We start from the raw sequence: 13,689 nt of genomic DNA, 5'->3' as shown, positions 1-13,689 counted from the left end.
TGCCTCTGCACAAAAAGTTGATCTTCAACAGATCAGGAATCTGACAGACTCCATGAATGGAAGGCATATGACTATGTTATTGAAAAGAAGAGTGGCTATATTGGTCACTGATTTTTTTTTTTTTTTTTTTTTCTTTCAATGCCTGAAACGTTTATTTGTAAATTTTGAGTTGTTTTATTATTGTCACTTTAACAGAAGAAAATAAACGTGAGATGGGAAAATTTTTGTTTTTCGTTTAGTTGCATAATAATTCTGCACACTAATAGTTGTCCAATAATTGTGCACACATAGATATTCTGAAAGTCAAAACCTCACTTTTACTTTAATATTCAGGTTTGAGGTTTATTAACATTTTTGGATTGACCGAGAGCACTGTAGTTGTTCAATAATGTAATTAATCCTCAAAAATACACGTTACCTAATAATTGTGCATACAATGTATAAAGTATGAGCTGGAGTTCAGCATCAATTTGTTAGTCTGTCTAAATCTACACCCAGATTAACAATGCTGCTGTCCAGAAGTGCCCCTATGCTCCTTCATCCAAAGTGGGGGCACTCTAATACAGGAGAGGTGTTACTGGTTAGATCACCAGGGGAAACCTTCTTTAAAAAAATAAATAAATAAAAAGCAATGCAGCCACCACATCTATTTATTGGTAAGCTGCAATATATAGAATGTTTGTTTGGTTTTGGGTTTAATACCAGTTTAAGCCTGCATAATTATAATAATACGTTTTTTTAAATATTAAAACTTTTTTTATTAAACCTATGCTTGAATTTCTCTCTTATGATCATTTGCACAGTTGCCAACAGTTGTATCTAAATTGTTTCTACTTTGATTTGATGTCCTTCATTATATTCAACCATAGTGCTCCTCAGGAATATGAAAAAATGTATCAGCCACTCTTAGCTCCTCCTGCCGTATTTATTATTTGTCAACAAAGTGACTGCAACAATGTCTTTACCAGGGAAACAACCTTTTATTGACGTGTTTCACCACTCCTGGCTTGCTGAAAATAATTGCTGGTCCCCAGGTGGAGGCATTGTTGTATTCAGTCATTAGTTGACAACTAATAATTATGTAAAAATCAAGGAAATGGGCACACACTCCACTGGGTCTTGGTGATGTATTGAAAAATTATCATAAAAATATCAGAAGGTACGTTAGCACACAAGTAAAAGATGTAAACAGGAAACCTCTTTCCTGTTTACAGCTTTTACTTGTGTGCTAAAGTACCTTTGATATTTTTATGACAATTTTCAATAAATCATCAAGACCCAGTGGAGTGTGTGCCCATTTCCTTGATTTGTGCTGTCTTCTGAAGGTGAGGCAGGCTGAGCACCTATGTAGTTGGTGTGTTAAGTGCTGCATACACCTGGAGCGGTGTCCTTCTGTTCGTGGTTTAATAATTACTTAGTAGAGCGAAGAGTGGCGTGTGGCCAATACATTTTTTCTCATAGGAAGTAGAGACTGACTACAATGGTAAGCGCCCAAATTGTACATGTACAGGAGGGATGAGTCTTGAGCAGAGCTTTGGAGGTGCGTATGTCTTTTTCATAGTGCTATTCATTTTTTAAAATATATTTAACAGAAGTTGCCTGTGTTGCATAGTAAATAAACGGTTGAACCTGGACATGAAAATTACAGTTGTACAATTAATATGTTCAGTAACAGTTTGCTATGGGGTTGAGTGGGCAAATAAATATGGAAGACACTAAAAATATGACCCAAAATGAAAGCCAAAAAAAAGTATATAAGGCAACCATGGGGGAAAGAATGTTGAATTATGGGATCATAATTGGCATCATTTTCTCATCATCTACTTTATTTTACTATACAGTAACATTAAAGTAAATACAATTTCACCAATCTTCTTTTCTAGGAATGTAAGCCATGTGCAAAATAATAAGGCCGTCAGGAGAGTCTGATTTTCAGTGTCATTGCCAGTAGCAGAAAGAAGCCATGAAGATTTACGTTGTGTGGGTTTTACCTCTGCAGCTGTGTTACCACCTGATGCATGCAGCAGAGCATGAAGGGGTAGCTAAACATGCCATCAAGCTACATCGAGGCAAGGGAGCAACAGCCAGCCAAAAAAAAGAGTGGCTACTCAATAACTGCCGAAAACTGTCTGGGCTACTACACCAGAAGCACGTGGTGCTTAATAAACTGAAAAATGCTATCAAAGCTGTGGAAAAAGACCCTGGATTGTCTCCTGAAGAGAAGCTCTTTCAAGTGCACACATTTGAAATATTCCAGAAGGAGCTAAATGAGAGTGAGAACTCTGTGTTTCAAGCAGTTAATGGGCTACGCAGGGCTTTGCAAGGAGATTACAAAGATGTAGTGAACATGAAAGAAAGCAGCAGACAGAGGCTGGAAGCTTTAAGAGAAGCTGCTATAAAGGTTTGTAATGTTTGATGGAGACTTGCACACAATCTATGTATACTTATATCAAAATGTTTGTGGACACCTGACCATCACACTAAAACCAAGGCACAGTCATGCTGGAACAGAACATTAGCATTAGCAGTACCCTTCATTGTTAAAACCCAAACTCAATAATTCAGAGAAATGTCCAAGTACATTTTACCATATGGTAGATGTGATGGGCAGGTGTCCAAAATACTGTTTTTGTTTTTTCTTGTATGTTATTGGGTATCCTTTTGCAAAGTGAAACTTTACCACATTGGCTAGGGTCTGGGGAAAATTCCTTTGCAAAATACCTTTGCAAAGTGAAATCTATTTGCCTTTTTAGTAAATCAACCCCTGAAAATCTGAATCACACTTAAGTAAGCCTTTCACTAGCTCAGTCTGAGAATATGATGAAAACTATGCCCAGTGCACCAAGGATCTGTTCTGATTATCACTATGCCTGTATAAGTGATAAACATAATCTAAGCAGAGCTAAGGTTACATAATTGTCAAAATGTCCCATGCAAGCTCACCCATTGCTCACTCCCTTTTTTTAATTTATTGATTTTGCTATGTATGTCTAGCAAGAAGATTTTCCTTTATTTCCTGTTCCAAAAACATTTGGCAAATCTTTCCAAATCGAGGTAATATGCCCTCTTAGACTGTTGTCACAGGAATGGATATTTTCCAAATTACAAGATTTTCCCTCACATCCTGTTCCTGTGACAACTCTAAAATTTTAAAGACAATAGTCAACAGGACAAATAGAGATACTGAATTTCCCCAGCAGTGAGACAGCGAAAAAAAAAAAAGGAAAATAAAAAACCCGATGGGGGTTTTCATCACTCTATCCAAAACTAAAAAAAAAAAGGCTTAAAGTGGAGTTTCACCCAAAAGGGGAAGTTCCGCTTTAAAGATTGGTCCCCTGCTCCCCATTAAGGATTGGCACCTTTGGAGTTTGGGGGAATGGGTACCTGAATTTGACAGGATCCCACTTCCGCTGCGATCGCCTAGGCGATCGGAAACGGAAGTTGTCCTCCTACCCTCCCTCCCTGAAGTCTTGTGGGACACGTGACAGGTCCCAGAAGATGACGGGGCCGTTCAGGAAGTGCAGCACTACTCGCGCATGCGCAGTGAGCACCCGGCTGTGAAGCTGCAAGCTGTCACAGCCGGGTGCCCACACTGAAGATGCCAGTCTCCTGGAATACAGGACAGCCGGTGAAATGGGTGCGGCGGGGGGCAACGCGGGATCGAGGGACAGGTGAGTGTCTGTCTGTTTTTTAAAAGTCAGCAGCTACAGTTTTTGTAGCTGCTGACTTTTATTTTTTTACAGAGTGAGTGGAACTCCGCTTTAAGTGAATTAAACTGATCAAACCTCATTGTGGTTTAGGGGGCCCACAATCAGCATAAATGTATCAATAGCTTACATTTGTAAGTGAAGAAACCTACATTCTACAAATAAATGCCTAGGAACTTTATGGATACTTTTTCAGTCACATTGTCATTTAGGGTTCATACACATGGAGAGCTTATATAGGCATTTTGCTAATTTTCTAGTGCTTTCCCACCCCTGGGGAGCTGCACTTCACACGTACAGCCATTAATGGCTGTACTTGGCTGCATTCTTGCACATGTGCTTCCAGCATATTTTCACAAAAGCAAACACATCCAATGTCCATGCTTGGGTAACCACCAATACAAAGCAGCATTGGTGTTTACAAGAGTGCAACTGTTCATTTATATGGTAGGCAGTACGCAGGAAGGTGCCACAACGTTGATGCTGGGCAAAGAAATTGCCTATAAGCTCTGTGTGCATGAACCAATAATATAGATGTTCTAGCATGAAAGTGGTCAGTAAATAACATGCATGCTATTCTGAATTTGCAGCTGGCCTTTATATTCTCTAATGCCTACAGGGTACCAAAAGTGAACTGTCGATCTGTGCTTTCCCTTGTCTTTCCATCATTACCACTGCAATCTTTTCCTCATTTCCAAGTCAATCTTTTACCATCAGCCTTAGCCTACAGATAATCTAACCCTGACGCAGACAAATGAGTTATGTATTCCTAGCACCCATGTTTTACAAATGTTGGTATTGTACACTACATTGTGCATGTGTGGCAGTTGGTGTTAAATTAAAAATAAATTGTTAGCAGATAGGGAAAGAGACATGCATTCTCTTCTGCCATAAAGCTCCACCTGCTAATGTTGTTTTTTCTATTTTTACTTTAGTACTGCCTACTTATTATTACATAGTGTGTTGGCTAACCATCAACTGGTGACTTTGTTTTCTGTTCGACTTTCTGAGCTTTCAGAAATGCTGAAGGAAACCTAATACACTATTAAGTTATCAAAGTATAGAATAATTCCTTCTCCCAGGTGATCAGTAGAAGGTTTAAAGTAGACTGGACTCCCGCTAACTACTGACCACTGCTTGGCCTTCTACTCTCTCATCACCAATTGTCCACAGGTATACCAGCTTTTGTCATCTCATCTTTGCCACTGTGCCTACATTTTTTTTTTTTTTAACTTGATTATCTGTTCACACTTTACCAGTTAATATTGAGCCTATGCTCAGGGGCTCCGGAATAGTCTTATTCTTGCCACATTGCAGTCTCCTACAATATCAGTGGATAATTCCACCTTCGCTGGTCTTCCTTCTAGCTTTTGTTCTTTTTTTTGGGAGGGACCCAACCATGGCAGGGTGTGCACTACAGTGCACAGGAATTGTTTTTCTGTTTTGTTGCTTCTGATGATTTATATGTAGTGTTGGTTACCTCGTGATTTTCTGCCCCTGCGATGTCTTCTCTTACTGTTACAATATTATCCCTCCTTAATTCTTTCACACCTTTTCCATTGCGCCACAATCTCAGGAATTGTGTAAAATAATTTCCTGGAATGTCAGCAGTCTTGATTCTAAATTTAAGTGGGCCTTACTCTTCTAGTGCTTGAAATCTTACAAGCCCCGCATACTTTTATTACAGCAAACACATCTCATGTGCAGCAAAATCATGGTTCTCAAATGACCTTGGCTTCAAAAAGCATACCATTTGCAAAAGGGCTCTCTGTCCTGGTTCACAAATCACTGCTATGTGTTGTTGAGGCGATACATACTGATCCACAGGGTAAATGTTATTGTCTTTATACTTTGGGGTCTATATGTTATATAATGGTGAAGAAGATCACCCCTTATGCCCCAGCTAAGCTACTGGTCATGGGTGATTTCAATGCCATTTTATCTCCGCACCTTGATAGACCAACACCTGTCCCGGAGATCTACAAGCCTGGAGTCGGGCGGCAGGACTTGCAGAGATTTGGAGGTGGAAATACCCTAAAAACCCATTCCTACTCCTCCCTGTCCGCTACTCATAAAACCTCCTTCTGCATAGACCTGATATTTGCCAGTCCCTCCCTCCTGGCTGATGTGCAGGATGCTACATAACTACTTATTCTCAGACCATGTTCTACTAAAATTGTTCCTGCGCACTATGGCCACCCGCAGTGTGTCCTTGTGGTGCCTTGCTCCACACAGGATTTCTCATCCAGAGATCATAGACAGTTTGCCTCCCAAACTAGTTGAATACTGGGATCATAATGAGGGGTCTCTCCAGAACTCACATGGGATGCTTTCATAGCATACACCAGAGGACAGTACATTTCATCCATTGCTACAGGATAAAGGAACCTCCGAACAGACATTCAGTCTCTCCAGCTGTCAGTGGTGGATAAAACAGGACTATGAAGTCAATCCAGACGGGGAAATTTCTATTTAATTACAGAGAGCTCAACCTACATCTAGCTGAGCTAATAAGTCTTGCACAATACCACACTAAACAATTATTTTTTTGAGCAAGGAGACAAAAATAGCTGCCTGTTGGCTCTCCTGGCTCATCATGATCAGCCTCTAACTTCAATCTCCGAAATTCACCTCACCAATGGGCACAAGGCCTCCACCCCTGAGGATATCTTTGAACCTTTCTACCAATATTACAGCGACTTATACACTTCCACTCTCCCACAAAATTTGGATTCTCGCTCACTGGCTCTACTTTTAGATCAGGTGGTCCTTGGATGGCTTTCAAACAAACTTTAGTACGCCCCATCATTCCAGATGAGATAGTGTCAGCTATTCAGTCAGTTCCCGCAGGAAGGGCTCCAGGCCCAAATGGGCTTCCCATTGATTTCTATAAGGCTCACCATGAAATTCTGGCCCCCATCCTTTCCTCTCTCTTCATGCACTGCCTGTCCCAGGGAACCCTCCCACATCTAGAGTCATGCCCACATAGTTTTCATCTACAAACCATCCAAAGACTCCAGTGCCTGTGCTGTCTATAGGCCTATTGCTCTACTTCACAATGATTTTAAAATCTTAACCAAACTCCTTACCCTTTGGCTACAAAAACTCCTGCCAATGGTAATAGACCCTGACCAAACATGTTTTATGGCCTATAAAGGTACAGTTGTGAACCAATATTCATTCTCAACATATAAACATGGGATCAAGGGTGGTGGCTTCCCTTGACATTGAGAAGGCCTTCATTACCATTGAGTGGCCTTTCCTGTGGGAGGTACTGAGACATATGGGTTTCACCCTGATCTTCATCAAATGGCTGCAAACCCTCTATAGTTGTCCTACTGCCTCGGTTAAGATGTGGAGAAATTTTTTGGTCCCAGTCCCACCTGCACAGGGGTACCCGCCAGGGCTGCTCCCTGTCCCCAGCCCTCTTTGCCATTGGGACTGTAGCAGTGGCGGAGGCACTTCGCACCTCTCCACAGATCAAGTGCGTTCGAGTGGGCTGTTTGGAGGAGAGGGTAGCCTTTTTTGCAGATCTCCTTCTATTCCTAAAGTGTGCTGGTCCCTCCATCCAGGGTGCTTTACAATTGTTAAACTCATACTCCACAGCCACAGGTCTCAAAATTATTGGACAAAATCCTTATTTCCTATAGATCCCGAGGCCTGCAATTTGGCCCCTCCCAATCTACCACTCCAATTCATGGAATAATTCAAGTATTTGGGGATACAGGTTTCCTGACAGGCCTCAGCTTACCTCTTACTCATTTTCGCCCCAGCTGTGCAAGAGACAAAACCGAGATTAAAGGCATGGGAGTCATTGCCACTGTCGCTATTTGGGTCGGATGAATCTAATCAAAATGAACATTCTCCCGAAATTTACATTTCTTTTTTTGCCATTCTCCATCTTGGATTTCAAAATCCTTTTTTGACCAACTGAATAGAATCCTCTTACTTCTGTCCACCCTAATGCACGCTACCACATGAGGGGGTCTGGCCTTTCCTAACAGCCATAAATATTTTTTGCCACCCAGCTAGTCACTGCAGATTGGAGATTTTCTCCAAACCTTACCAACACCTCTAAAATTGCTGGAAGCAGCAATTCTATCCTCCTCTTGAGGCTCTACAGCTTCTTCTATTCTGTGGCCCTAAAGTCCCGTATTCGCTTACACCTCCGTGCTTACTACTATCAGAGTCTGGAGAGTTGGCCTCTGGTTTGAACAATTTCCAAAACCGGCAGCTTCACCTAATGTTCCCCTTTGGTTGAACACTTCCCTACTGCACCTCTACATGATACCAGAAGCATGGGCCATACACAAAAAATATTTACATCAAGTGGTGGAGGGCAATTCGTTAAGACCATTGACCCCATTTTCTTCTGAATTCAGTGTTCCTCCTGGATATTATTTCTGACATCTGCAACTCTTCCATGCCTTTTTCCTGCCAATTTCCCCAAGCCTCTCTAATAATCACACAATTGGCCCTTGAGCGGGTGCTTAGAACAGATTGTGATGTAAAACCCACTTCCTATCTGTACACACCTACTTTTAGCATCCCAACCTCCGTCAGATAATCTTAGAGCCTAGTGGCTGAGAGACTTTCCACTCTTGGATGATGGTGATGATGATTGGGAGGATATCTTGGACTTCCCCTTCTGTTCCCTAGTCTCGGTATGAGACAAATTCATACAATTTAAAATGGTACCTAGTGCTTATTTTACACCCTCCCGGCTACATAAAATGGATAACTTTCTCCCCTCTGAATAATGGAGATGTGGTCAACCCCAATAGATTTCACCAACATCTTCTGGTCTTGCCCTGCCATTACTGTCTTCTGGACCAATGCGCTATCCATTGTTAGCACTGTGTGACCTGTGACCTTAGCTATAGAGGTTTACATATTGGGCCTGGTAGAGTTTTTGCTCCCTACAGTGTCAGGGAGGACATTGGTCAACCTTCTCCTCTTCTATGCCAGAAAGTCTGTTACACTCCACTGGAAAAAAGAGGCCCCTCCATCCATCTTCTTTTGGAAAAAAACTAGTGAACGACAACCTCCCATTCTAAAAAGATATCTACATTAACAGAGGCTGCCCAGCAAAATGTGACAAGGTATGTTCCAAATAGCTTACCTAACCACAGCGTCACTCTGATTGCTTGTTGCGTTGTTTCAATAGAGATGCTTATTGTTTTATGCATTAACTGACCAGGCTGCCAAAGAAACATCTTTTGCAGCCACCTCAGGGGGCTAGAGCAAATCGTTTTCACTGGTATACTGCACTTAGTATGTTAAGCTACAAGTTATTGATATCAGTGCTATTTGTAAACACATTCTGTACCCTTGCTATTTCATCTCAATCACACCCCTGTGTGGGTAGCATTTGCATGTCACCTTTTTGCCTTTTTTTCTCTTTTTTTTTTTTTCTGTCTTGTAGCTTTTTTTAAAACTATTAATAAACATAATTAAAAAAAAAAAAAAGTAAAACTCCTATAAATATTTTTCACATTTTTGTATTTACTCCACCTTGTTTTTTTGGCCAATCTCTACTTACCATTTAGAGACTCCAGTGTTGTTTCCAACTTTCTCCACAGTCCAGTACCGGCGGTCCTTTTGCATTCTGCCCGTTTCCTATTGACCCCCCCCATCTTTCCGTTACGCCCCCTCCTTCCTTTTTCCCCAGGGGTGTGATATCACTCTGGTTGGGCTTATATTATTCCAGGACTAAATGGCACTCACATGAAATATAAGTACCACTAAATCCTGGATGAATGATTGCCCTCCCACCCCAATGCTGCCAGAAGACGAATAAGCTTCTGTGACATCACTGAACTAGCTAGCATAGTTTTTTAAATAACTAAACTCTTGGGGGCTTCAGGAATCATGAGCAGGTGGTTGGTGGTGGCGGAGAGGGGTGAAAATGCTGAAGTTACACTTTAATCTGAAAGAGGACTGCAAAATAATCTTTGTTTGCTATGTTGTCCCTAGATAACCTGTAGTGCTTTGGAAATCCATTATACAGTCAGGTCCATAAATATTGGGACATCGACACAATTCTAACATTTTTGGCTCTATACACCACCCCAATGGATTTGAAATGAAATGAACAAGATGTGCTTTAACTGCAGACTGTCAACTTTAATTTGAGAGTATTTACATCCAAATCAGGTGAACGGTGTAGGAATTACAACAGTTTGCATATGTGCCCCCCACTTGTTAAGGTCCCAAAAGTAATGGGACAGAATAATAATCATAAATCAAACTTTCACTTTTTAATACTTGGTTGCAGATCCTTTGCAGTCAATTACAGCCTGAAGTCTGGAATGCATAGACATCACCAGACGCTGGGTTTCATCCCTGGTGATGCTCTGCCAGGCCTCTACTGCAACTGTCTTCAGTTCCTGCTTATTCTTGGGGCATTTTCCCTTCAGTTTTGTCTTCAGCAAGTGAAATGCATGCTCAATCGGATTCAGGTCAGGTGATTGACTTGGCCATTGCATAACATTCCACTTCATTCCCTTTAAACTCTTTGGTTGCTTTTGCAGTATGCTTTGGGTCATTGTCCATCTGCACTGTGAAGCGGCGTCCAATGAGTTCTGAAGCATTTGGCTGAATATGAGCAGATAATATTGCCCGAAACACTTCAGAATTCATCCTGCTGCTTTTGTCAGCAGTCACATCATCAATAAATACAAGAGAACCAGTTCCATTGGCAGCCATACATGCCCACGCCATGACACTACCACCACCATGCTTCACTGATGAGGTGGTATGCTTAGGATCATGAGCAATTCCTTTCCTTCTCCATACTCTTCTCTTCCCATCACTCTGGTACAAGTTGATTTTGGTCTCATCTGTCCATAGGATGTTGTTCCAGAACTGTGAAGGCTTTTTTAGATGTCATTTGGCAAACTCTAATCTGGCCTTCCTGTTTTTGAGGCTCACCAATGGTTTACATCTTGTGGTGAACCCTCTGTATTCACTATGGTGAAGTTTCTCTTGATTGTTGACTTTTGACACACATACACCTACCTCCTGGAGAGTGTTCTTGATCTGGCCAACTGTTGTGAAGGGTGTTTTCTTCACCAGGGAAAGAATTCTTCGGTCATCCACCACAGTTGTTTTCCGTGGTCTTCCGGGTCTTTTTGTGTTGCTGAGCTCACCGGTGCGTTCCTTCATTTTAAGAATGTTCCAAACAGTTGTTTTGGCCACGCCTAATGTTTTTGCTATCTCTCTGATGGGTTTGTTTGTTTTTTCAGCCTAATGATGGCTTGCTTCACCGATTAGTGACAGCTCTTTGGATCTCATCTTGAGAGTTGACAGCAACAGATTCCAAATGCAAATGGCACACTTGAAATGAACTCTGGACCTTTTATCTGCTCATTGTAATTGTGATAATGAGGGAATAACACACACCTGGCCATGGAACAGCTGAGAAGCCAATTGTTCCATTACTTTTGGCCCTTTAACAAGTGGGAGGCACTTTTGCAAACTGTTGTAATTCCTACACCGTTCACCTTATTTGGATGTAAATACCCTCACATTAAAGCTGACAGTCTGCAGTTAAAGCACATCTTGTTCGTTTCATTTCAAATCCATTGTGGTGGTGTATAGAGCCAAAAATGTTAGAATTGTGTCGATGTCCCAATATTTATTTGACTGTATAACAAAGAATGTATGTGTAAATTATAATTAAAAATATATAAACAGTCTAAAAACAGATAAACGTATTTTAAGTCTTTTTAGTTTCCCTACTTTGACGGTAATTTGAATTCACTTTCTGTTTTAAGACAGTTGCAGTGTCACATGGATAGCAGTCCACGGATTGAGTCAATATGTTGTCCGAGGTTGTGCATTAAATATCTCAAGTTCTGCCAAAGTTTTACATCTGTTATATATACACTTGTAGTTGCATCTTTCTCATAAATGTCTTCAACTTCAGTGGACATTTCTTGCTGTCCGTATTTATTTGTGCTATGTGTCTGATTGCTGACATTACTTTTCAAGGAAGAGAAAGAATATGTGGAACTTCTTGCTGCTGAAAAACATCAGGTGGAAGCACTTAAGAACATGCAACATCAAAATAAAAGTCTTTCTATGCTTGATGAGATCCTTGAAGATGTGAGAAAAGCTGCTGATAGGCTTGAGGAGGAGATTGAAGACCATGCTTTTGACGACAACAAGTCTGTAAGTATTTTGCTGTAACATGTTAGAGCAAAGTTTTTTTTTTTTGTTTTTTTTTTCCCACAAATGAAGAATTGGACACTGTTCTTTTTGCACCATTCGATCTAGACTATGTTATAGCTAACTGTGTGTCCATGTATTGAACATGGTGGAATTTGGAAGCCCCAGTGGTATGAACAAAGAACGTTTATTGATATGACAATACAGTCATAGAGCATATAATAGAGCTTGCTGTTCAAAGTGGAGAATAGTGGAGTATATAACATACTGCACAGCACAGGGAATGGAGGAGTCTGGTGTATGTTACACTGTGTGTGGAGGGGACACCCCACAATGCACCCCTGCACACTCAGGACAAACACCCGCGACATCTCATAGTTGCCTTAGAGCTCCCATTAGTGGATCAACATGCAGACACTTGTCAGGCTCCAGGCAGAAGCAGCCTTCATTTTCCCAGGGCTTCTCTTTGATATGAAAAACTGTCCACTTCCTATACATAACTTTGCTGCCCTTCTCAAAGCTGGTCACTGTAATGCTTCCTGGGTTTTGTATTTGCAGTAACAATGAGATTGGTATTCAGTCAAGTGGCCTTGGCATGCCATCAGCTGTTTGACTATCCCTAAGCTGCCCATACAAGGTTCAGTTTTCTTTTTGTCCAGCCAGACAGCGGAACAAAAAAAAAAACGGACCCAGTTCCCACATGCATACATTCCGTGTGGATGCAGTAATCATCCCCTCATGTCTTTGTATTCTGACAGTGGAGAGACTTCCCTGCCTCCCCACTGTCAGAATACACTGGTCAGCTTTACTCCCTTACCATTGAAATGGTTTATTTCCCCATGTCATAAAATCTTTTTTTCTTTTTTTTTAATCTTCATGGTTACATAGGCAATAATAAGCAACCTAGACATTTTTACACTTACAGAGTCATCGCTTACTCATTTTAAGGTAATTTTATGGTAAAGCTGAAGTTTATTTTTGGGGGGATACAGCACAAAACACATTAGTTACATGTAATATTATGCATCTCATGTCCTGCAGGCTAGGCTGCTTCATGTAAAAATCCTTCCTTCATGCCGTCATATACTACCCAGAGCAGCAGACTTCTGGTGCTGGGCAGGGGTTAGCAGCAGCCGTGAGTATGAAGTACATGTGCAGCTTCCTGCCCTCTTCTCTGTTCACAGAACCCACTTGATTATTGTCCTACAATGCAACCAAGTTCTTTGAATGGGCAGGAATGATCCTGTCATTTTATCTGCTCATGTGTACAGACATCATGCATTTGTATATGCAAGTACCAGTCTATTACAACTGTTAATTTCTAAGGGTGAGTGTACACAGACCCTGTGGCTCCTTGGTGATGAAATTGTGTAACAGGAAAAATGTTTGTAAAAGAAATAATTGCAATAGACATTACATGAAAGAATGTTATGTACAGTATACATCTTCTCAATACCAGCTGAACATGTTCAGTCTTTTTTTCCACTTGAGTTGTTTTATTAAGTGAAATAATGCTGGGATGTTGGCATGCATTGCTGAATCTCTGTGCAGCAGGATGTAGCTCCTCTTGGAAGCCAATCTTGTGTACTTCTTGTTCCACAAGTGATTTGTCACTGACTTCTAGTAGTTCCAGCCAGAACGCCTTGTTTTCATTGTACAAAAATATATTTGAGTGTATTGTATTAAGTGCTGTGCTTCCAAGGATGTCACCTTTTTTATACTTCCCAAGGTCCATGTCCTTATAAGACTGATCATCTTCATATAATTTGATGTGTATATTGTTTTCTAGAAACTGTGCCAACCTTGTTCA

General features: G+C 40.9%; 1 protein-coding gene across 1 annotated transcript in view; it reads left to right on the top strand.

Annotated features, from left to right (window-relative positions):
• The window catches only part of SLC9D1 (solute carrier family 9 member D1), a 96,476-nt gene that overhangs the window by 6,746 nt on the left and 76,041 nt on the right, over positions 1-13,689 (top strand). Inside the window, exons 2-3 of the mRNA XM_089693542.1 lie at positions 1,884-2,401; positions 11,703-11,882. Of these exons, the coding sequence (XP_089549668.1) occupies positions 1,964-2,401; positions 11,703-11,882 (618 nt within the window). The 5' untranslated portion in view covers positions 1,884-1,963. The remainder of the gene's footprint in view (positions 1-1,883; positions 2,402-11,702; positions 11,883-13,689) is intronic.

The sequence above is a fragment of the Staurois parvus genome, unplaced genomic scaffold (assembly GCF_062004578.1).
Source record: "Staurois parvus isolate SC_StPar_1 unplaced genomic scaffold, SC_StPar_1.0 ptg000634l, whole genome shotgun sequence".
Lineage (NCBI taxonomy): Eukaryota > Metazoa > Chordata > Amphibia > Anura > Ranidae > Staurois > Staurois parvus.
The sequence above is the reverse complement of the archived record's forward strand: the minus strand, read 5'-3'. Positions and strand labels throughout refer to the sequence as shown.